General features: G+C 49.3%; 1 protein-coding gene across 12 annotated transcripts; it reads left to right on the top strand.

The window, feature by feature from the left end:
• Positions 1-4,477: 4,477 nt before the first annotated feature.
• On the top strand, positions 4,478-24,762 carry TPD52L2 (TPD52 like 2). 12 transcript variants are annotated; one of them, XM_054218224.1, is made up of 9 exons: positions 4,492-4,653; positions 5,389-5,534; positions 6,650-6,798; positions 7,669-7,728; positions 9,247-9,306; positions 13,399-13,500; positions 19,294-19,342; positions 19,558-19,688; positions 21,608-21,746. In XM_054218224.1, the coding sequence occupies exons 1-8, from the start codon at positions 4,635-4,637 to the stop codon at positions 19,651-19,653; spliced, it is 681 nt and encodes a 226-aa protein (XP_054074199.1). In that variant the 5' UTR covers positions 4,492-4,634; the 3' UTR covers positions 19,654-19,688; positions 21,608-21,746. The 12 variants fall into 12 exon arrangements, with proteins under 12 accessions (XP_054074196.1, XP_054074197.1, XP_054074199.1 ...); XM_054218228.1 differs by lacking the exons at positions 9,247-9,306; positions 21,608-21,746 and adding exons at positions 17,543-17,569; positions 17,966-18,007 and having other exon boundaries at positions 19,558-20,339; XM_054218218.1 differs by lacking the exon at positions 19,294-19,342 and having other exon boundaries at positions 21,608-24,762.
• Positions 24,763-25,002: the final 240 nt, after the last annotated feature.

The raw sequence follows: 25,002 nt of genomic DNA, 5'->3' as shown, positions 1-25,002 counted from the left end.
ACTCCCAGGCACGCACGTCATTCTGTGAGTGCATGGGAAGCCTGGGGATGAGAGTTTTCCCCCCATGTCCCCCCACGTTCCCCTGGGGGGGCTTGGCCATGGGGATGGGTCTCATGGGCAGCAGGGTGCTGTCGTGGGGCTGGAGCGGGGTGATCCCTCCTGCCCCACAGTGCTGGCAGCTCCCCGGGCTCTGCTGTGACTGCAGAGATGAGCAACTTCACCCCAAACCCTGCTGGGGGAATTCCCGGTGACGAGGGTGGAAACGAGTGGCGTAAGCTGGTTCAAGAGGCGACGAAGTGGGGACCGGACAGAAACCCCACAGCCGGGGAGGCAGCGCTGGTGGCTGGCGCGGTGTGCTCAGCCAGCCCCTGGAGCTGCTTCAGAGCTGAGAGCAGCCAAACAAGCCAGGGCAACGGAGCAGAAATTAAGGGACCCATTTCCAGGTGGAGGGGTGCAATGATGGGCTCTGAAACTGGCCCCAGAGGAAGAGGGAGGAGGCTGCTCAGCCACGGAGAGGAGTCTGTTCTGCCCTGGACAGGATGGGTCCCACGGTTCCTGAGGGCGTTAGGGGTGGGAGTGGGGTGGGGGTCTGGCTGTGGGTGGGGAAACCCAGCTACTGGCCAGGGAATCTCTGACACTTTCTGGGGAACGGGGCTTTCTGCTCAAGGCGGAGACCCCCAGGGGATGCCAGGATCCCAGCCCACCCCTGGCCACTCCGGCCCGTGTGTCTGCACCAAGCCATCCACGCTGGCGGGGAGATGGCAACTTGGGGGATGTGGGGCTGGTCCAGGCAATGAGGCGGATGTCTCTGGGCATCCCGCATCCCGCAGGGGATGCACCGGATCCTCCCCACAGGCCCCACGTGTGACGTCTGTCCTCCGGCCCCAGCAGTTGCGCCCACGTCCCCTTGGTTCAGCCCCGCTCGAGAGTCCCCGACCCTTCCCCAGCAGTGGTGGCGGCATCTCGGAAAGAGGAAGCGTCACCCCTGGCGTCCCCCCACCACAGCCCGGGGGTTATTTCGGGTTTGGAGAAAAGCGGAAGGCAGCACCGGGCGGGCGGCTGCTGTGGTGGCGGGCGGGCAATGCCCCGCAGCACGCAGGGGACTGCGGCGGATGGGGAAAGAGGAACATCAACACCGCCCCACACCCTCCGCTCCCGCCTGGGGGACAGGGAAAGAGGATCCACCTCATCTGAGGTGTAAAAGGGATTTTTTTTGGTGTGCACAAGGGGGTTGGGCAGCCCCCGGGGTGGTGCCTGGGGAGCGATGCTTGCAGAATCCACCCTGATGCTCCCAACTGCCACCTTCGTATCCTGAGTCCACAGCAGCAGAGGAGCGGGGGGGGGCTGGTGAACACTCCATTTTTTAATGCTGCTTTTTGCTCTTAAGAGTGTGTTTTGCCACCAGTGCCCAGGCAAACGCCATCCTGTGCAGTCACCCGGCGTGGGGCACACTGAGCGGGTGATGCCTCTCCAAGGGAGGGATCGGTCCATAACCACGACCGGGGTCTGGCTCTGCCGGGGAGCCATGGATGGATGGATGGATAGATGGACAGGCAGATGGACACAGGGATGGATGGGTGGGTGGATGGATGGATGGATGGATGGATGGATGGATGGATGGATGGACAGGTAGATGGACACAGGGATGTGTGGGTGGGTGGATGGATGGATGGATGGATGGATGGATGGATGGATGGATGGACATAGGGAGGGAGGGAGGGAGGGAGGGAGGGATGGATGCATGGAGGGATGGATGGACGGACGGACATAGGGATGGATGGATGGACGGACAGACAGATGGACGGACACAGGGAGGGACAGATGGATGGAGAGACACATGGGTACACAAATGGGTGGGTGGATGGATGGATGGACAGACAGATGGATGGACAAACTGATGGATGGACAGATGGACAGCATGGTCATGCTGCACCCACACTCCACTGGAGGCCATCCAGCCGTGCCCCCTTCCCGCTGCACCCCAAGGCAATGCTGTGCCCCCCGTGTCAGCCCAGGCACTGGTGCTCTGGCAGGGCCGAGTGGTGGGACATCCTAGGGGGCTCGGTGGGGACAGGGGGCACTGCTGCAGGGGAATAGGCAAGGCCGAGGGCTGGCTGTGGGCCATCACCGATGCGTCTGGGCACAGAGATAGCCCCACCGGCCACCCCTTCTGCATGGGGGATGCTCCGTTAGCGCCTGGGAATTGCACTTGGCCAAGCAAAACGTGATAGGGCTCTATCAGCCAGCGCAGACTCGCTCCTGATGGGGCTGATAGCCACTGGCTTAACGAGCACGAGCCAGGACTGCTCTGCTGGGCCCTTTCCAGGCGCAGGGAGGAGTGACGGGAGAGCAGAGCCCAGCTGGCTTTGCAGCGGGCAGGGAAATCTAGGTCAGGGCTTGCTTTAAAAGGGGGCACAGAGCCCAGATCGCGTCGGCTTCCAAGCGAAGCCATGGAGCAGCGGCGCCTGCCGGAGCCCGGCACAAACATGGGGAACCGGCAGCCGGGAAATGTCTGTGCTCACCCGGAGCATCCCCGTCCTGGGACCTGCGGTGGCCAAGGACGCCCACGGGTGCCGCTTCCCGTCAGTATGGCCATTCACACAATTCCTCGTTTTGCTGGGAAACAGCTGTGATTTGCAGCTTGGGCTGGGAACCAAAGCGCTGCCCGGGCACATGCGCTTTCCAGCGATGCCCGGGCACAGGGAGATGCCACTCGCCTCCCAAACGAGACGTCCCCCCGCCCGTCGAAGCTGGCCCCTTCCCTCCCCTCCGCCTCCGCATGGCTGGAAGGGGATCAGCGAAGGGAACCGGCCCCAGGCCTGACATTTCAGCTCTTGCCAGCAAATGGCAAAAAAAAAAAAGCCCCAACCAAGCGAAAAGCCCAGCAGCAACAAAAGGGGAACTCGGGGGGAATGTGGAGGGCGTGAAGCTGCAGCTGTCGGGGTGAGCGAACGCTTCTGCAGACGATGCAGACATTCTGCCCCCAAATTACCGCCCAGCCCCAGTGGAGCTGCAGCAGCTTCAAAAAAAAAAAAGCAATGATCCTCCAAAAAAGAGGATTTTTTTTTCCCCTCCCCACATGCAGCATTGCTCTCTGCTTCCCATCACCCTTCAAGGGCTTGGGATGAGGAATAATTAAGTTGGCAGCATGATCCATTTAATTAAAAGCCAGTGCTTGAAGGTAGAGTGAAATTAGCTGCTGGAGTGGTGGATCTTTGGAGGGCGATTCTCTGTGTCCCCACAAGGCACAGTCTGATCCTTGGCTGTTTGGCGAGGCTGGACTTGCCAGTGGGGTTTCACGGCTGGCAGAGCTGGCAGAGGCCACCGCAGCTCCCTGCGAACCGCAGCCCTCCTGGCTCCTCCCGCTGCAGCCACCTCTCAGGGCCAGATTTTCAGGAAACTGGGCTCTGGTGAGCCTGGAAAAATCCAGATTTTTCATATGGGCTCAGCATTCGGCCACTCCCTGGGTTTCCACTGCTTCAAAATAAGACCTGTGCTGAGGCTTCAAACTTCGCAATAACCCCCCCCCCCCCCCGCCAAAACCCCTACAATGAAAAGCTGAGCTGTTAAAATGCTCCCCGTCCTTCCGAGGACAAGCAGACATGCAGGGCAAGTGGCACTGACGGGCCATGCCCCAGAAAAGGCATTTCCAGGAGCGCTGGGGCTGCCAACTGCAAACCCTCTGCTTGGGCGGGTTGTTGGAAAGGACTCCGAGAAATTCATGCCCGTTTCCCCACGTATTTTCCCTTCCCTTTTCACGCCTCATCCTGGGCAACGCAAAGAGACCGTGTGGAAAAGGCACCGAAAATGAGAATGGTTGGAAAGGAGACTCCAGCCGAGGGGGGCTTTCAGTGAGGCGGGTCGTCCAACGGGTGGAAGCGGAGCTGCCCAAGGCTTCCCCGCGCCCTGGGGCCCTTCTCAAAGCCGAAGCAGACATGGAGGCTGCGCCGCCGGGGCAGTTTGGGCTCCCGCTGCCCCTCCAGCCCCTGCAGAAGGACCGAGCGGGCTGGTGGCCGGGGGCCGAGGAAGAGGAAGGGAGAAACCCTCCTCTCCCGCCATCGCTTCCCTCTGCGGCGGCTGCAGGTGGCACCTCCTGGAAACCCGCGTTCGTGAGGCACATCTGGAGGTGGGACACGGCTCCCAGATGTGCCGGTGGAGGGAAGGGGGCTGTTTGGGGGCCCACCCGGGAGCCCCAAACCCTGCGGGGGCTGGTGGGTGGGGAGGGCAGGCAGCGGGGTTCATTACCGCGGCCAATTAGCAGGGTTAATTAACGAGCAGGGCGGGAGAAGGCGGCCGCAGGGTCCCCCGGGCCGGGTGACAGGCCCCGGGCGGCCCGTGCCGCTGCTGCCCCCTTTCCTCCGTCCGGCGGCACCGCACCGCCGCCACCGCCCAGCACCATGACGTCACCCCCGGCACCGTGACGTCACCCCGCCCTTTCCCGGCGGGGAAGGGAACGTGGCGCCGTCGCCGTGGCGACGCGGCGGGTGACGCGCTCTCCCCGCGACCCTCCCCGGAAGCGGGCGGGGCGGCGCGGCGCTGATTGCGTCACCGGGGGGGTGGTGGCGGCGGCGGCGGCGGCGGCGGCTTCTTCTCCTTCTTCTTCGGCGGCGGCTGGACGGGTCCGGGGTGCCGCCATGGAGAGTGCCAGCCAGGGTAGGGGCGGCGGAGGGAGGCAGCGCTTCAGCCCCCGGGGACGGGCTTTCGCCTCCGGTCGCCTTGTGGTGGGGGCGCCCGGGGACGGGACGGGCCCTGACGGGGGGAGACGGGCCCTGAAAAGGGCGGCCCGGAATGGGGGAGACGGGCCTTGACGGCCGCCGCCGTGAGGGGAGAGGCGGCCCCGAGGGAGACGGGGGGCCGCCGTCCGTAAGGGAAGAGGCGGCCCTTCGGGGGGGCTGCCGTGAGGGGGGAGCCGGCCCCCGGGGAGACGGGATGGGGGGCGGCTGCTATGAGGGGAAGGGCGGCCCCCGGGGAGTAGAGAGCTGGCCCGGCAGACGCCGAGCCTGTGGGCCTCTCTGGGCGCTGCTGGCTCCAGGGCCCCGCGGAGGACGCTGGCGACTCGTCCCAGGGTCCCCCTCCCCAGCCCCCGGGGCTTGTCCCCACCTCTCCAGGGCTTGTCCCGTCCCGTCCCCCACCCCGCCCCGCCGGCTGGCATGGGCCCTGCGGGTATTCAGCAGCTGGTGCTGGGCAGAGGAGCTATTTTTGACAAGCAGAGCAGTGCTTGTGTCGCTTATGAGAGATGCTCATGGAGGAAACCCCGCTGGAGGTTTCTCTTCCTCTCTCTGTGAAGCCCCCGTCTTCATCTTTCCCATCAGACTGCCCGGGTTTGCATAAATTGCTTCGCTTGCTGGCTGCTCATTCTGTCTGCCCTCTGCTCCTTGTCTGTGACAGATATCAACCTTAACTCTCCCAACAAAGGTCTGCTATCGGATGCCATGACAGATGTTCCTGTGGATAGCGCGGCTTCGGCCAGGACCGCTGCACCCGAGGGACTGACTCTCGCTGAAGAGGAGGAGTTGAGATCTGAGCTGGCTAAGGTAATGGGGCACTGGTGTTTGTCAGGGGACGCAGTTGTGCTCCACTGCGGAAGAACAAAGCTGCCGGAGGAGGACTTGGGGTTTTTTTTGTTGTTGTTTTTTTTTTTTTTAATTTTGCAGTGATGTTACCTTTGGATCTCTTGCCTAATTGTTAAAATGCACAAAGCTGGCAGATACTTCAAACACTGTGGCTGGTATGTTGCCTGCTCTTTCCCAGAACAACTTAATTTAGAGCTGTAAGGAAATAAGTGGCTTTTGATGCTGTGAGCTTAATCTAAGCTTTTAGCTTCATTTGAAGCAAGAAAACACTTTAAACAAATGGTAAGCAAAAGAAATTTGTTTTTCCTTAGGAAGCTGAAACAATGGAGCACTTCACATACTTTCTTTTTCTACCTTTTTCTCTTAAATATTTATTACACTTTATAGCCAACTATTTTTGATGCCTACATGCTTTTGAAGAGCTGAGGGTTTGTAATGTAATATCCTCAATTTTGGGCGCCTTTGGGGGTTTAAAGCTCAGTTTATAATTTCTATCTGAAATGTCGCTGAAAATAATTGCAGCTGTTCTTCTTAGTCCTTTCTTTTATTCTTTGACTTGCAAGTTCTAGCAAGGGAGGATTTTGCTACTCTGGGTGGTCAGGCACATCTTGGTGAGCTGTGGTTAAAGTAGAAATGAACCCTCTCTGCATGGAAATAACTTGAGAGTACTTTGGAAACGTTGTAAGAAAGATTTCTGAGGAAAAACTCTTTGCTTTAATGACATCAGAGTAAAAGAATCATGAGATAGAAAGCTTAGTTAATAAGGTTTGGCAACTGATTTCTATCTACCATTGAAATTACAAAGCTGGAAATGAGCTCTGTTAATCCTGGTGCCATTAAGTCGCCAGTACAGTGACTTGTATGGATATTTTCCCAATTGAAGTCTGAGCTATAGGCCTCCCATTCCAGCACCCTTCATGTTCAGTTGAATGGTTCTGCATGTACCTGATGTTCCTAACAATTCTTTAAATTCATGTTAATGAAGTCTTGCTAATTTTGAGGGAGGTAGAAAGTTGGCTTAGTTTTCAGAATCTCATTGAGCTGTGATTTAGGCCAAACCTCTACCTCTCTCTAAGGTTGAAGAAGAAATTGGTACTCTCAGGCAAGTTCTGGCTGCTAAAGAGAGGCACTGTGGAGAGCTGAAGAGGAAGCTAGGTTTGACTCCCTTGGATGGGTTGAAGCAAAACCTGTCTAAAAGCTGGCACGATGTCCAAGTCTCCACTGCGTAAGTGTTACTTGTGTTGCATGTTTCAGATTTAAATATGACTCTATATTAATTATTTCCCAGCAGCATATTCCAGGACTCTTCCAAGTGGCTGCAGGCTTTTGCTCTGATGGGTTTGTAGAGTAAAAGGCAGTCAAAACCATTCATTTTGTTGCTATCGTGTGTCAATGTCTTTATGTCGGCATAAACAGAAGTTTCATGTCTGTGATCTGGATAAATTGTAGCTGGATGCTCTTTCCCATGATGTTGGAGATCTAGATCACCACTTAACAGTTCAGTTTGTCCATTTCTACCTGTTCTTTGAGATGCAGGCAACTGCTACCTTGTTCTGAAGTCAGGCTCAAAGAGAAGTGCAAGACGTTTCAAAGCTCTGCTGCATAGTGCTAGTTTAGAAGCTATTTCCAGAGTCGTATAGGCTGAATTAAAAAGCCTGCACTTCCTAGGAAAAAATTCTGTAATGCTAGTGCGCATTACGCATAGTCATTTCTGTGTAAAGATCTGAAATTAGACTGACTGTTCCTGAATAGGCATTAAGGGCATGATCACTGCAGGGCTTGACAGTGCCAAAAGGAGACTCAAAGAGGTGAGTTTGACCCTGCAGTTGTGCCCAGATGTAAGGGACTCTCGGTGCCCATAGAGAGATCGTTCAGTCGAAAAAGTCTCATGTAACTTCACTGGGACTTGGAGTTACTGACAGTGTTACTGCAGAGCAGATTGTTGAGCTGTTCACTTCACTGTTTAGTCTTTTCCTTATCTTTCCCTCCTACACCCCTGCCTGATTTCTGTTATTCCTTTGTAACTGAAATCTGTGTCATTGTCTTCTAAGAAATGAATATTGAAGTTATATTCATTAACACTTTCTGTTTCTAGTTATGTGAAAACATCTGAGAAACTTGGAGAGTGGAATGACAAAGTGACACAGTCTGACTTGTGAGTGCCTCGGGCTCCTCAGCAACACCTCCTTGCTCCTTGCTGCGTTCCCCGATTTGTGCTGCTACTTGTTCTCACAGGCATCAGGGGTTGACTGGGAGCTGGAGGCATGGTGAAGCAGGACTGTTATTAGCAGCATGCCTGGCTTCCAGCTATAAGCATTCCTCAGTTGCAGAGGAGATGAGTAAAAGTTCCTGCTATCATCTCTCTTGTAGTCTTGCTATTGCAGAATAGAAATTCCAATCAGTTACCAGACCACATCTTAAAAAAATTATGCAAAAAATTAACCACAGTTTCCCTTTAGCTGGTTATTGGTAGGTTAATCAGTTATCGGGTGTCTTATTAGTGAAACTCGTATCTTTACTGTGAAACTATTTCTCTTCTTGTGAGCAGATGTGGTAGGAATCAGTTTGATTATTGCCTTTCTGTACAGCCACAGGGGAGGTGCCTGAAGGCATTTACTTGTAGCTGAAAATAGGGGCTGTGCAAATGCAAATATATATATTAGCTTTTGGAAGTTGCCATGTAGCGGCTCTTCTGCATTGATGTATGTGACCCTTTTTGATTATATCAATGCTAAAAGCCATGAATTTTAGTCTTTGCAGTATATATGAGCAGGTGAGAAATGCAGACAAAGAACATCTATCTGCTTTTGTTTCTAGAATACATTCTTTGATGATATTAGACCTCCATTCATATTAGAGACACGAATCACTTTGATTCCTGCTGCATAGCTGAACGTAAGGGAGACATTGAATGTTTTCTGCACTGAAGATTCTTTCCCTTCTATGCCTTGTATTGAAGGAGATGATTATTTAGCTAAGAGGAGAATGTGGGCTGGAAATGTCTCGTCAGTAGGCAAGATGGCACTGATCTAATTGGGGAGAGTTATACTTCTGGGTGGTGTGGACTGCCTGTGAAACGTCACCTCCTCTGAGCGCTTCGGTGTGTTGTCTGAGCTGGCAGCAGATGCTTTCTGTGATTCTTGTATTTGTTCTGTACCTGCAGTGTTAATTCTCATAACCCCTAAGGTACTGTTTTCTATGTAGCAAAACATGATTTCTAAAGATTAGAAAATGAAACTAAGTTTAATGGTTTATCCAGGTCATGCTATATTGGTAAAATATAGCTTTGGGTGTGGCAGTCAGATTTATTTTTTTTTTTGGCCTTGAGTTCATTTCACTACTCTGTGTTCTTAGTATATAGCCACCACACAGCATGTAGGAAGGTAACAGAAGATGCAAAGTCTGTGAATTCTTGACACCTAAACTGCAGGCTTTGTTTCTTTGTGCTCAGGGTTTGAATGTGCTTAAATGAGGAAGAACCCAGGGCTTTAGGTGTCTTCCCCCGCTCAAACAACAGCTCTCTTCCTTCTGGCTGTAACAGAGAAGGGTGGAAGCTATTGTCAGAGAAATAAAACCTATGGTATTGTAACGAGATGCTAATAATGTGGGAAGTGTCAAAAGAAGCATCTGTAGTAAGTCTCGGCACTGTATCTAACCTCCATTGTGTTTGTAGATATCTTTCAGCCAGCAGCACACTGGAGGACTGGAATGAAAAATTAACTCAATCAGAAGCGTGAGTGTCTTAACCTTCAGCGTTAGCAAATGCTTTCATGAGAGTCTGCTGTCACTAACGATCTGTGCCCCTTCTCACAGTTCCTCTGCTTTGACTAGGCCTATTTAAACATTTCTTTTTTCTAGCTATCACTTTTTTAGCCCAATAAACGCCTTTTCTGGGAGAGGGAGCTTTTCCTTATGTCAGTACTTGAATGCTGTCATTTTAGTCCACGTGATAGTCTGCCTGCTCTCAGAGGAGAACTGGCTGAAGCCACTGGGTAGCTGAGATCTTTGCACCACATGTTATATCTTCAGCTGACAAGCTGTGGAATAACCAGACTGACCTCTTCTTACCCTCAACATGCTCTGTAGGAAGCAGGAGCTTTGGTTTTTGCTGTGGTACCTCATGAGAGCAAATAGAGCTGTAGTGTCCAAAGCAATTGTTCTGGCACTTTGGGGCCCAAATGGACTTGAATGGGTTAAACCTCACAGCTGTTATACTCCAGTTGTTGGCTGTGAAGGTCCCTCAGCCACGTTTTTATTAAATGCCTAGCATTAAATTCTCATCTGGACTAAATTATGGAAGCATATTATGGAAGTTAGCCTTTGTCCTTCTCACTACGTCTTTCCCACAGTATATCGGGGAATCCTTTGCAGTGATGCAGTGGGAGCAGGCAGGTAGTGTTGTTTCCTGAACTGATTTAAACTATGGTGAGGTAGGAGTATGAAATCCAGTCCTTTGAGCTGGCTTGTTATTGGCAGCGTGTCTGTGAACAGAAGGTTTTCTTCGTGAGGTGGGTGAAAGATGAGCAGAGATAAAAAGTAGGAGTATCAGAAGAAACTTTCAAGTGTGCAGGTCTACTTTCAATGTTCTGTGTATGTTTTCTAGATTAAGAAGGTGTAAACTGTCACTGTTTCACTTGCTAAGTAGAATGACCTTGGTTTTTGTGCTTGGTGACAGTGTGACTGACTCCAGCAGTGTTTAATCAGAGTTCCTCCCTGGGTGTGCCTGCTAGAATAGAAAACGTCTCGTTATGTCTGTTTCCTTGTACATAGTAAGTGCCAGAAATGTGGCGGAAGCGTGCTTTTGTAGAGCACTTAAAGCCTGAATAGCTGTGGCACGCTAGTTTTCCTGCTTGCTTTGGCACTAGACAGAGTGACAATTCTTGCTAGCAAGGTAGATGCTGATTAAAATGGGGAAGTGAGGGGGATTGAAAGGTATGATCCCAGCAACGTTTCAGAAAACAAACAGAAAACAGAAACTCCGTCTAAAGCTCAGTAAATGTGAAGAGTCAAGTTCAAGAAATCCAAGGATGAGGTTTTATTCATATATTTTGGGGGTTTTATGCAAACGCATCCTCTTTCCTGTTTCAGAGTTTCTCTGCATTGTAACTAATGAGCATCCTGACTGAACTGGGAATGGGCTGAACTCCTGACCTTATTGTGCTTTGGTGTGCTGCTGAATTTCCTGGTAGTTGCCAATCCTGGCCACAGACTTGCCCTCTGCAAGCAGTACATAGACAGGACAGAAATCATCCCAATCTGTTCCCAGCTTGTTTCATTGTAACCAGGATGCAAGATGGCTTCGATGGTTTGTGTACTTAACCAGACCACACAAATGGCAATTGCTGGATAAGAGCAAGTGAGGGGAAGCTGGTATTAATGGATAAAGGAGGATTTGAGGGTGCAGGTCTGGCTTCTCCCCGTCAGGGTTTATAGGAGAGGGGTGCATCCTCTGGTTTGAGTACCAGAGGATGAACGCCATAGGGCATAGGTCACTTCTGCAGCTTCTGCTGCTGCCAGCTGCCTGTTAGTAGAGCAAGGTATTAATCAGAGCTCATATTTATTTATTTACTCCCAGATTTGGATTGTTCTATTGTGCTTTGTACTGCTGCTAAGGGAAAAAAGTGAGTGATTGTGAATTTAAAGCCATGGTAAACCTGGCTGTGTCTCTTGCAAGGAGAATAGTTGCGCTTCTAGGTCAGGGCTGGGCGTAGTTAAGTTGCATTAAAGTCTTGTATAACCTGATCCCTGGTTGTCACAGATGCAGCTCCACATGTGTGTCTGACAGCAGTTCTGGGTTAAAGAGCTTCTCATCTTGGCTGCACTCTCCTGGCTCTGCCTCCTGCGTTGCAGTGGTGGAGGTGTGTACGTGTGTGCGGGAGCTGTGGATGCAGGATTAGACTGCTGGCGATCTGATCTGGCTGCTGCTGTCTTTTCTTCTTCCAAGTTTATATTTCAGCCGCATCGTTTCCTTGGTCTAGATCACTGTGTCAGCACAAACAGTTGTGCTGGCATTGCGAAGGAGCACATTTAGTCAGAAGGAGCAGCGCGTGAATGCTAGATCTTCAGTTTTCTTACGAATACAGCTGGCAAGTGTGGAAAAAGCAGTTGGAAAATCTCTGGCCTTTATCTGCTGAAGTTTGCAGTGTGTGCATGAAGTGATGGTGTCCTTTGAGTCTGTAAACCATTCCTCTCACTGCTTCTCTGGTGCTCAGTGCTGATTTCTGAGAGTTGAATGCCAAGCAGATGTAGAAGTTAGCACAACATACTTCAGTGAGCATGAGGTCTTTGATGTTTCTGTTAGGCAGCTGTAAATCAAACCCCATGATAGGACTCAGTCAGCTGGGGAGGAGCCTGACTGCTGAAGGGGTTTGAGATCCTCCTCTTCCAAAGCAACTTTGGCCCTAGGGTTCCACAGCTATTGCGATAGGAAGGCACATGTAAGAGCAAGCGGTGTTGGTGCTGACCAGTTCACTCCTGACTTGTCCTTAAATGACTGCTTCTTGCAAAAGATTGTGCTGTGGAGAAACAGTGTTGAGACCTCGCTGTTGGGCCACACTCAGGTTATTCTGGGGTCACTGAATTCAAGAGAAATTGGTCTGAAAAATGTGTTTGTTATAGGAATTTTCTTTCAGGAGCAGGAAGAGGGAAGGTAAAGCTGATGCAGTTTTGCCCTCTTCTGCATAAGTCTTGTATACATTCTTGATTCAGAAATACTTGATACTTGGCTGTGGTCTTAAACAAAAAAAAAAAACCACAACAACCAAAAAACCAACATGTTGTAATTGGTATTGCTTGAATCCAGTTCAGGTGCTGCGGTGCTGTCTCCTGCACTTCTGTCTGGAGAGAATGAGATATAAATAAGTCAGCTGTCATCGTGGTGCTTCTAGGCTTGGGAGCTCAGGCATGAGAAAGGAGGTTAGGCTGTTTATAATGCCCTTCTAAATATCCTAGTCAGGCAAAAAAATAATCTCAAGCTGAAATATTTGGAATAAGAAAACTTCCCTTAAATTGTTGGACTTGTTTTCCAGCCTAAGTCTTTTCTTTTTTTAATAATTTGAAGAATGCCATAAATCTAGATGTTAATCACCAACTGTGGAATAGCTTAGAGAGGATCAGTTAATGAAAGTGGCTCAAAGAATCTTTGTTCCTGAGACTAGTCTCATGTGAAGGAAACAACGGTTCTCAAGTGTCTGTCTTCTCCAGCTCTGGTACAAACTGAAATGTAATCAGCTGACAAATACGAGCTGTCAGACTTCTTATGTATTGTGGTTAATGGTAACTGATAGGAAACTTCTCTACCAATTTATTTCTAAACAGCAAGTTGTAGAGATAATGCAGATTCCTCTATTTCTTTCCTATCCGGTGATGTTACTCTTGCCTCTTTCCTCTGTAACCTAACACTACAACAAATGCTATAACTTCTTCAAGGCTACAAGGCTATTGTAGAATAGGTTCATAGACTTATTTTTTTTCAAGGAGACCAAAAGATAGTTGTAGAGCAAATAGGATCCGATGCTATGGTGTTTCCACATGGGAATTTGGGGCTGGTCATTCTTTTTCTTCCCCCCACCCCCCCATGTTTGTCAGATTTAAGAACATATGGTCAAAATGGTGAAGTGAGTGTATAGAAAGGTTTATCCTACACTTGCTGCCACCTTAAAACTTCCAGTCTTTGAATATGTGCAAGACTGGAAGGGCCTCTTTCAGTGGAGTCAGTGCAGCTCACTAACCTAGCTTCTTTCCTTTAATATGGAAGGGGAGGGTGTGCTTCTTGCTTTCAGGTGCTACCCATTAGTTCAATTTATGATGTTCTTTTTCTATTTAGTTATAAGAAGACCCAAGAAACCCTTTCCCAGGCAGGACAGAAGACTTCAGCAGCCCTTTCCAATGTAGGTTCTGTTATCAGCAGGAAACTTGGTGACATGAGGTAAGATTTCTGTTTTGCGCTCTGGTGCTTTGATCTTGTTTTCAAACAGTAATGAGACTTTAGACAATAACTAGGCTTTTTTCCATTTTTCTGCTTAGTTGGAAGTACATTGCTATTGATGGTCTACCTTCTCCTGTTTAGCCTTGTACATCGCAGTTTAGGACAGATTGAACACTTATTAAAGACTTCATGGGATAAAATCTGTTCTAAGGCATTTAAGTTTGATTTGGGTTAGGAGAACTGACAGAACGTTTTTAGCAGCCTTCCCCTTTTAACTATCCAACAGTTTCACTGCAGCTTTTACATCATACGTAAGAAACTAGTATTAAAGCTTACCTTTTCCATTCATTATTGGATTGTGGAAGTGTGTTTTCTCAGCGTTACTGTTTAGGATTAGAAAGGGGTCATCACTCCTGTGCTCTGTTATGCTTTAAAATGGGGCAAAGTCTGGATAATGCATTTCATGCAGTTTCCAGTCCTGTGTGTCAAATTTCCTTGGAGAAGGGCGGTATGCCTTCCAGGCACAGTTATGTCATGTTGATTGGAAGATACTAATTGATTCAGAAGATCGTGACAACATAAAAAAGTTCTTGTGGTTGGTGGTTATCTCGATTGCTTAAGCAGATGACCGCTGAAGGGGTTGCAAATTTAAACCTCTCTGAATTGGAAAGTAGAGGGCTGGTTCCCTCGGTTGCAGACTGAGGTTCTTGCTTTGAGTTTCTCAGCTGTGCAAAGTTCAAGGTTAGAATTGGTGATTTACCTCATCTTCAGAAATTTAAGCTAAAGATTGCTTCCCCATTATTGGCAACGTTCAAGTTTTCCATGCAGAATACCGTGTCCATGTTTGTTTGTTTTTTTTCTTGGGAATGAGAATGAGAGCTATTTCTGAATTTGCAGCCTGTCTAGGCTACTGGGGAAGTATTCTTAGAGTTTGTGTTTAACATGTTGTACCAGATCTTGGATTGAATGGGTAGCTGTCATTCTTTGTAGGGAATTTCCTATTCCACTGTGGCTGGGACTATCCAAGTGGTAAGAACTTGTTGGCCTCTGATCACATAGTACTGATTTATTCTAGTGCTGTCCTCAGAGTTATTTACTGTGTTCCTGGAGGGTAATTTTTGGTGAGTGTTTTCAGTAGCTCACTTCTCTGAATTTGGCAGAGGACTAGCTGGCTTCCTACCCTTTGCAGTATTCAAGTTTTAACTTTTCTTTCCTGGAAACTGCCTAGTCCGCTGGAAGAAGAGATTTGCATGTAATCACAGTACATTACAGATATTGGCACAAGATGTGGTGGTAACATGTTATGCTAAACTGAAAAGTGAAGTAAATTTGGGGCCAAACTTCTGTAGTCTGGTCAGGCTGTTGTGGCAAAGGATGGGAACTGTGCTTTTGGGACCAAACGGGTAACTTGTGAACCAGTGTTGCCACTGGAAGAAGCCGTTTTGGCAGGCTTTGTCCTGCCTGTTGTCTTTTGGTTGGGAGAATGCTGTTCACCATGCAGCTGCAGAAATGTTTGTGCCATCCCAGGAGCAGGTAATGGAAAGAAAGGATGCATGGCTGAAAGAGTGTGCTCGTTACTCCTGGTGACAGAGCTGCTCTGACATAGTCGTAGTGAAAACTGGCTGTGGATGCTGGCCTGGATGACTACAAACAAGTCAGACCTTTGCAGCAGTGGTATTGCTCAGCATTCATCACCAATTTAAACATCTGCATTCTGTTTTATAGCTAATACCTTGGGTGATGTATTATGAAATAGAGGCAGCTTCTGTCTTATCACTCGGGAATCCCTGCCAAAGTTATTTCAGCAGGATTTGCTTTCTTTATGTGGCCCTGTGGGGGAACACAGTAATGATTTTTTGTTAAGACTTTCAGTTTTTCTGTCTGCATATAAACAGACTTCTGTCTCCTGTACTGCATTCAAGTCTTGATATTTACGATTCTGAATAAGGTTTAACTCTGAGCATAAGTTTCTGCAGGAGTTGTCCCACTTCCTACCCTTGCCAGGTGAAACTGTGACTGGTGTTCTGATATGTGAGCAGAGCTGAGGAGGAGTGAAGTCTGTTGTATTGTTGTGATCACGTCTCTGAACAAGTGGGGGTGATCTTTTTTTCCCAGAGAATCCATACAGACCTCATAGCCTACACTGCAACCTCTGTTACTGTACTTTCTTTTTTCCTCTTACACTACAAATTCACTTGTAAAGCAGGTTTATTTTCCATCACTGGAAGTGTTGAGATAACAGAAGGGATTTCCTTGTTTAGTCAGCCTTCACCGGTTGATAAATGCAAGGAAGGCACGATGAATGGGGCAAACACCTCCAATACATGGAGGGCGTAGTCATAATTCCATTAAAAATGCTTGGACCAAAGTGCTATGAAATACAAGTAATGTGTCCCTGGGTTAAGTCTTTAGGGTTGCTGTTTTCTGGTCAAAATAACTTTAAATGTTATAGCTGTGAATTGTAAGGAGACGTTGTGAAGATAATGCGGTAACTGCACGCCAGTTGCATTAATGCTGCTGCTGTATTAGCTTGCCTTGAGGGGAGAAAATGTAGCTTAATTAGTGGGTGGGACTCTTCCAAATTCTGGCCAGTTCAGCTTTTTCTGTTGTCTCCACTTACAGTTAAAAAGTAAATTGGCTTTTAGACGTTCTGTTCCTGCGTTTTACTGACCCTAGTAAACTGCTAAATTGGAAGTGTTTTCTTTTTGTTGATAACAGCTTGCTTTGTCATTTTATGTCCCACAATACACTTCACGTTGCCTGAAGTTTGCTGCTGTACATAATACTACAAGCAAATTCATTGTGAAATGTTAGCCTGAGCCCCAAAGGTGCCTGCAAATTCCTGAATTTACATAAACTTTAAATCCTTGTGAAAGGAGGAAAAGGGTTACTGCTGTGTCGGGGCCAAGATACTGAACAAATGATCCAGTGCTTGTGGTATTGCATACAGAGTAGCATGATGCATGGATGGATGTTATCTGTGTTCTCCTTTAAGCAAGAGTAAGTAGAAAGTTAACTTATTTTGCATGCAAAGACAGCATTTCAAGGAGTCTACCTACCCTGCCAAAGAGCTGACTTGGATGCATGGGGAAATAAAACCATAAAGCCTAACGTCTTCGCTCTGGCTGTAAAGAACAGCCCGTGTACCCCTTTCCAAGGTACTTAAGATCCAACTTGCCATGACTGCTTCCTGCTGCAGAGACAAAAATTATATTTAAGTGGAATAAAACACTGCTTCTGGTAAAAGAAGCTCCTTTAGAGCCTCCTAGTAATCTTACTACTAGAAGTAGGAAATCTCGGTCTGTTATTTCAGACTACCGAGATGCTACTGCATTGCAAAATCACTTGTGGAAATCTGGTAACCTGTGGGCGGGTAGTTTGCCTTGAAACCTAAAAACGGGCAAGAAGGTTGTGGGGTAAACATGATACCTCTTATCCAGATGCTTTTATCTTTATTATGCGGAGATGTGTTTGTTCTCTGAGCTGTAACTTTTGAGATCTGCAGGCTTGGCAAGATAGTGTGCAGGTATCTGTTGCAGGTTCCTGTTACAGAAATTCTCAACCAGAGTCCTAGCAATGCTGTCCTTGTGTGAGAGCTCATGGGGGGGGAAATGGGGAAAGGAGGTATCTTTACCAAATTATTTAGCGCTTGATAAAACCCTCAGGTTAGGAAAACGTGCCCTTAAAAAATAAAAAAATCACATGAAAGTAATGGATAGGGGTAGGTAAAATGTTCGGGGGGGGGTTGCTGTTGTTGCACACCCACTCCTTTCCCTCCCGAGCACCCTGGCTCTTAAGTTGCTGTAGGTGCTGTTATTGTTCTCTGAAAAATGTCTCAGCTTGGCTTGAGTTAATGAAAAGCATTTGGTTTCTGCTTGCTTCCACAATTTATTTTGAGAGGCTTCCTCCTGGGTAGTTGACTTGGCTGCCCTATGATCCTATGACCGTGTCCTTGCTTAGCTGCCCTGCATTTAGTGTTGAGATCTGAACAAGTGTCTGATTGTTGCTTCCCTTTCTCCCTGCTGCCTGCGGCTCCTCCCAGGGCTCACCCCTTCTCGCATTCCTTTAGGTAAGATATTCTTCAAGGCTGCTAAAAGAGCAGATGTTTCTATGCCAGGCCCTTGCAGATGTTAAAGGGGAAGCTGATTATTTAAGCCTTGCCTACACTTTTGACACAGATTGAGAAACCTGTCACAAACCAATGCCCTATAATTGACTTTTGTATCACAGTTGCAGTTTGCAGTTAAATATTTGTGCTTACTGTCCTATGTCTAGAAAAACTAAGTTCTGGGCTGCAGCTGTTAAATAAGGGAAGAAAGGGCTGGCTCTTGCCGCTTTGGTTGTCCACAGCAGGCTGTGTGTGTACAGTGAGTGCTTAAGAACCAGGGGTACGCTGCTTTTGCACAGTGTCTGTCTAAAATTGTCATTTAACTCTTTCCTCCTTATTCTGAATGCTTCCGAGTAGCAGTTACTCCATTCGCCACTCGATAAGTATGCCAGCGATGAGGTAATGTAGCAAATACCCGTGTCTCCCGAGTGGGGTTGGTGGGAGAGTACAGCTGACTGTTGTTACTGGGTTTTTGGTTGACTTGTACAACTGGTTTCCTTCTTAAGCAGGCCCCACTTGGTGTATGGGGTAACCACGTCCTGCAGTTTGAGTAATTCAGGGTGGTTTTTTTTACCCAATCTCTTTTTATGGTTATTAGTCCAAGAACAACACAGGTGTTAAATGCAGTGTTGCAACTGTACCAAAGTCTAATTAAAATTTGCAGCTTGCAGGGATTACAGGGCAGGGATTACAGTCTTCCTCTCGCAACGCACTGCACAGCCATTGCTAATACCAAGATGAATCCTAACTTGAACCCTCAGTCTCCAGCGTGGAAGCTCAGTGCCCTTCTCACGTGCCCTTGTGCTGCATTAGGTGGTGATCTCCGTGCAGGAGAAACGACTGGCAGGGCTGGATGAGGCCCACAGAAGCCCTCTCTCTCTTCATCCTCGTTCCAGATTAACAGAGGTTATTTTATAGGCACAGATATAAAGTGACTCTTTTGAACGAAAATAACTTAGATGAGGCTAGTCATCTCCCAGTGCTCCCACAGCTTAGCCTGGGGAGAGCAGCTCTGTGTGAGTAATTGCCCAGTCCCAGCGCTCAGTGCTGAGCACTCCCCTGGAATCATTTGCAAGTAAAGGAGCTTGTTATGTTGTCAAACAATGGACCTGGATTTCTTGCTAGAAATAAGAAATACTCTGAGTAATTTATTACACTGTGGTTTTTATGAACATTTCGTGATGCAAATGATCACTCCTGTAGTAATAAAGCTGCCCATAGGTACAGGCACACAGCCCTTGCCCGTCTTGCCCATGGGATGTAATATGGAAAACTGAAGCCTTTTGTTTTAAATCCTTTTCAGCTTTTCCTTTCCATTATTTAAGACAGCATGCTTTTAGTTGGAAGCCTGGTAAAACTTAAGAGCTAGTTTCTTCTCTACTTATTGTGCATTGATTCCCTAGTGAACTAGGACTTGTTTCCCTTAACATTTTAGCTTAAGCAATTGAGTGGATTGCGTGTGGTATAAATGTTTTCCTTCAGAGTTTGTACGTGGCATTCTTGTCTGATATGCCTGAGAGATTTGTGCCAAAGGCTGTGAGGAGCTGGAAGTGTTCTGGGTGCCGCTGTCACTGCATGGGAGAGGCCAGAGAGCCCAGTCACACTGTACGATTTGATTTAATTAAGAACTAACTTGTCTTGATTTATTCTTTGTTTTTTTTTTTTCCCCCTCTCCTTTCTTCAAGGAATTCTGCGACCTTCAAGTCATTCGAAGATAGAGTTGGGACCATAAAGGTAACAGCCTGCTTTGTCTTGTAAACACGTAGGGTGAAGCCTCATGCAGAAACTTTAATTTCTGCAATGTTTTCCTTGTAGACTAGAATTTGCGCAAACGGCCTCTCAGATATGTGAAGTCTTTGCTACAGTAGGTGACCTTGACAAGGGGGAGTCAACTTGTTATTCTCCGTCCTGGTTTCTTGTTATCCTAACTCCCTCTTCTCTCCTTTCAGTCCAGAGTGGTGGGCAGCAGGGAAAACAGCACCGATGGCCTCCACTCCCCCTCGGGAGCCGGAGACAACCCTCCACAAGACAACGCTCCTTTTTAGACCTGCGATGTGGCTTTGCACGGCTGTGCACAACTGTAAGAGCCAGCCCCCTCCCTCCCAAATCTTCACAACAGCAACAACATGCGAATCCTAGAAGGGGCTGAGAGCCAGTCTGGAGAGATCCATCATTCATTCATAGACACTGCTGCTGGATCTAAGTCAAATAAAGAGAATGCAAAGTTTTGTACACAAAAATAATATTTTACACTAAAGTTTGTAGGTTAAATGTATCACTGCTGTCCTCTTGGGAGAGCATGTAAGATGGAGTTTCCTTAAAGTAGCTCAGAAATGCCAGTGGTATAGATAAAAACAGTTTTCCCTTGTCTGACCTAGCTTGGAACAGATACGTTGCCCTGAGCAGTGTGAGGAGCGCAGTTATTGGAGAAGCCAAGTGCATGGGCATCTTAGCTTCAGCTTCTGGCTACGGTCTCTGTTCGGGGCATGCCGTGCAGCTTCTCCGTGAGCTCCCAGGCTTCTCCTGTTACTGTTTTCTCTGGCTCCCATTGGAGTAGGCTGGTAAATGGGGTAAACAGTTGAGTTTTTTCTGGGCTCCCAAAAGGGAAACTTCACTTAGCAGCTGCCTCGTTGTTACACTAATGCTCTAGCTTTAACAAAACTAAAAATCTTTATTTTTAAATGCAATGAACTTTAAAGAAATAAAGCTTAAAAACAACAACAAAAAAAAAGCTTTGGCATCATATTAGGGAAACGCTCCCTTGGACTCTGAAACTGAATTGCAAGCCTTACATCACCTTACGCTTTACTCGTTTATGATTTTTTTTTTTTTTCTATAGAGAAGACTGCAAGGGTTATAAAGCTGGATGTTGAGCACTGGAGTTTTGCATCATGCAGTAGTAGCAGCATGCTTATAAGCCAGTTGTTGTGTTAAATTCAGTGGTGCACTCCATTTCCTGAGTGTATGAAACTTGCTTCTCCCTTCTCAGCTTACGCCTTCGTTCTTGGAGGAAGAATTTCTGAAGGCTGCTAGCAACAGGGCCAGATTAAAAAGGCCAAAGCTGTCTCTAGCACTACGGACACCGTGTTGGAGGGTCTCTGTTCTGCTCTCTCTGGGCTCCTCCATCTGGTACATCTGACTGTGACTGGATGGGTTTTTCACTTGAAAGCCCTGGCTCTAACCTTGGTTTACAAAACTGGCAGAGAGTCAATGGAGCTCAACCGCTTCCCCCAGAGGCTGGATGTTTTGCTCTTTTGATGTCCAATTTCATTGCTCAGGAGCTGAAAAAGTGCGAGTTCTCTTCTAGAGGCCTGATCTTATTCTAGGTGAGGTGCCTCCACATAGAAATACCTGGAGTGAGCAATTCTGTGCCTTAGAGGCGAAGTGGGACTTACTCAGGTCTTTAGACTTGCTTATGTACATATCTGGGTAGTTTTAGTGGTTTACCACCCTGGAGGCGCTGAACCGTCTCTGACCCTTCTTTAGAGAAGCAAGTTTTGACACTTAGCTGCTGATTAATCTGTTTCCCCCACCCCTGCTCCCCTCCCTCTGCAGACCTGGGGACACAGGATGAAATATTAGAAGGCAGATGTACTGGCAGTAGGTGGAGTGTAGAGTGTCATTTACTGGAGCTCCTTGTTTGACTGAAACTGGCCTCCCTGCGAGGAACAGAGCCAGTGAAACGGGGACTGCTGGAGCTTGGGTAGTGAACTGTTTCTCTATACAGATAAATAGTGAGGAAACTTGTCAATAAAGCATTCCTTTGGGAGAAAATGGGGTGAATGTTCTTGTCTTGTTCCATCTAACAGTACTGAAGTCCGCTTGTAGGTGCGTGTTATGAACTTGTCAGGCAAATACCAACTGCCTGCAGCGGAGTGAGGCGAGAAGCAACTGAAATATTCTGTTCTATCCCTCTGGCTTGTTTGTCCGCTGGCTCTCTGGATGCTTTCTCAGGAAGGGATGTACTAAATATTTACGTTATGATGTTTCCTTTTCAAGATGCCGAATGCCAGCTGGTTCCTGAGACGTACCTGCGCTCAACCAAGGGCTGGAGAGCCATGAGCCCACGCTTTTTCTCCAAGTACCATCACGTTGATCCCTTCACCACCGGTGCCGCAGGTGGAACCAGACACGTCTCCAGCTCCCTCACGCCGTTTTCCTGAGCTCGGAGCGTGGGACCGGGGTCACAGTGCGAACCTTGGCAGTGGGCGCTGAGGCTGGAGAAACTTCTAGTGTGGAAAAGCAGCAGCTGTGGCGCTGGCTAGGATTTATGGCGTGATACCTCAGGGAATCGGCTTCTTGGAAGCTCTGGCAGTCGCTACTGATTTAAACGGTGCAGGGGGAGCAGTGAATGTATGACTGGAGTTGGGAGCTGCTCTCTTAAATTCAGAAGGGCAGCAGAGAGCAGGCAAATAGGTTGTGAGAGAGGCCAGCAGAGCTCTGTAGCCGCTCAGTGTGCTGTGCCTGGCGGGGTTTGAAGCATCTGCTTGGTGGTGAGGTTTTGGCTTTGGTTTTGTGGGGTTTGGGGGTTGGTTTGTTTGTTTTGAGAGTTTTTCTTTTGCTACTTCCGTAGTTAAAACTACACCTCCGCAGCTGTGTCTGGGAGCAAAGCGGGTGGTGTGATACCCCCCCAGTCCTGGAGGAGACACGCTGCAGGGAGCGCCCGGGCTGCGGAGCTGGGGCCCTGAGCTCCCCTGTGACAGCCCCAGGCATGGGGGGGCATACTTTGCCACCCCCCCAGTCCCTTCCAGCACAGGATCTCTGGTGTTTTGAAGGAAGGTTAATTAAGCCTTCCTTTCCTGGTTACGAGCTTGACAGTGTTTTTGTCATTTCCCCATTTCTGAGTGTGCTCCTGGCAGCTCTTGCGGGTGCAAACCCCTGGTTTCCTTCAGGGCTGGGCTCCCAACTGCAGCATCCCGTGCAAAGGACGGGGGATGCAGCTTCCTTCCCTGCAAAAACCCGGGACGAGGAGCACATGAAGCCCCGGCAGCCTTGTGAGTGCCCCCCTGCTCTGTGGTAACAGGGGGAGAAGGCTTTGACAGTGATACTCCTCTTCTGTTCATCCCCTGCCAACAGCCTCAGGGCGACAGAGCAGCTCGGAGGGGCTCAGGGCAGCCGCTGTCCCGGGGCGTCCCTCCTGCCGCCTTGGAGCCTGCAGAAGGTTTGTCCTGGAGCTTTTTCAGAGTCACTTCTCTCTCCTCCCTCTTTTTCCTGTTTCTTCCCTTAAATGAAACATCCTGGTATTAAATCTACGCTAACGAGGCCAGTGTGAGAGACTCATCAGCGCTGGGATCTTTGCAGGCAGTGACAGAGCCAGCAACCAAACCAGTGTCTGCTCTTTCCTGCTCCTCTGGTTTTACCGCATGATTTTCCTTTTCTTTCGATATCGCTGGGGACTTGCTGGGCCTCCCCTGACTGCTCCCGTGTTTCGAGGAGGGGTCCATGCTGAGTGGATGTTACCGATTGGGGAAGCGGTAGCTGACGAGAAGTTTTTCCCATGGTGGAGCCTCTGGTGCTGCCGCCTCCCTGGGGCGATGCTCGTCTCTCCCTGCACCTCCCGCTGCTGCAGTTCGTCTCTGCCAGCTCCATTTTGTGAAGCATGGGGCCAGGTGACACAAATGGCCTGTTTCTAAGCCAGGTGCACATGCAGTGGTGTCTCTACCAGCCCCAGATGCTGCGCTGGATGGGTTGAGGGGGTAATTTGGGTCTGTTATGGTGAGCATCCAGCAAACAGGAGGGAGCTGAGATTCACTGGGGAAGGGAGAGCAGCTGGCGCTGCCGAGGAAGCCCGAAGCCACGTTTTGGGGTGTGGTGACACACGAAAGAGACTCAGCAGTTGTCATCATCCCCACTGCCACCACAAACACCTAGGGACAGGCTCACTCTCTTGTCTTGAAATGAAGACAATTCCTGGGAGATGTGGGAAGTTTGCCTCCTGCCCATGAGGAAGAAGATGAGAGCTCTCATCCCAGTAAAGCACTGGCCCCTTGCTCCTACATCACTGGGAGCTTCCACAACCCCAAAGCACGAGGTCAGATGTGGTGGCTGAGCAGCACAGCATCCCGTGCCCTTGCTCTCGTTTTCTGTGGCATAATCACCTGGTTTGGAGAGTTCTGGAAAGTCCAGTGCAGGGCACTGGGGTACCTGAGCCATCCCAGGGAAATCTGCATTCAAAGGAGAGGATGAGCACCCATGCCTGAAGATGGGGTGGCTTAGGGAGAGGAGCTCGAGGTGCAGGGGCTTTATCAGGAGTGTTGAAGGTGAGGAGAAGCCAGATTGCTCCACCCCACCAAGTGGGAACAAGCAGATAAACAGCAGAATCGAGAAGTAATTAATTGCAAAAAGCTAGAAGGAGCCACTTTTCCCTGCTGGCACCACTCCCTGACCACCAGCCAAAACTGCAGCAAGTGTTTTTTTAAGGAATTTGACATTTATGCTCGTGCGAGGGGTTGCACAAGTGCTCCGGGAGCCTGCGCTTGGTCCCCTTGGGAAACCAGCCCCGGGGCTGTGTTCCTGGCCGAGCGGGCAGCGTCCAGAGCCAAGTGCTAGCCCAGGGTTCCCAGCCTGGGGCCGCTCGCTGCTGCCCGGTGAGTGTGAGCAGCCGGGGCTGGCCCTGTGTGGGCACTGGGGTGGGCTCAGCAGCTCTTCTTGGGCGCAGACTCTGTGCAAGGTGTTGGGTTGGTGCTGGGCAGCCCCGTGCGTTGCCGGTGTTTCGGAGGGGGAGAGATGCCGGGTGGCCTCTGGAGCATCAGTGCCGGAGCTGGGGATGGGACATCAGCACCACTGAAGGAAGATGGGCCCGGAGCAAGGAGAGGACGCAGGCGTGTGATTAATGGCGATGACTCCATTGGCAAATGGGATTCATCATCCTTCATTTCTTTAAAACATGAGTCAGAGGCAGCAGACGGGAAAGGCTGTTAGGGCCATGCTGGGAGGTCACAGGCCAGCGGGGGGGATGGTGGGACAGGCCACGGTGCTGGGCAGCATTCCCGCACCAGCACTGGGGTCACCCATGCTGGGACACACTGGATGGGGCAAAACCACCGGTGGGAAACAGCAGCATTCCCCAGGGAGCGGCCAGGAGCACCGAGAAACGTGAGCATCTGGGAAAAGCACTCAGCCTCTTAATCTTAAAAATACCTGTTTTCCTCTAATTGTAAGTGCTCATTTGTTCATTAAAAGCAACTGGCTCAGCACGGGCAGCCCGTGCGGGGATGCGCAGGCGGCAGGCTGGGTGCAGTGCCCCGAGAAAAAGCGCCGATGCTGAAGTTGCTGCACAAACCCAATTTAAAACTGAGGGTCGATGCTCGTCAGCGCTGGGGGCTCAGTGCTCCAGCCCCCACCTGGAAAAGCAGCGAAGTCCCAAGTCTGCAGCCCAAAGGTGACATGCTGGT

This window comes from Rissa tridactyla, chromosome 12, assembly GCF_028500815.1.
Source record: "Rissa tridactyla isolate bRisTri1 chromosome 12, bRisTri1.patW.cur.20221130, whole genome shotgun sequence".
Taxonomy (NCBI): Eukaryota; Metazoa; Chordata; class Aves; order Charadriiformes; family Laridae; genus Rissa; species Rissa tridactyla.
The sequence above is the reverse complement of the archived record's forward strand: the minus strand, read 5'-3'. Positions and strand labels throughout refer to the sequence as shown.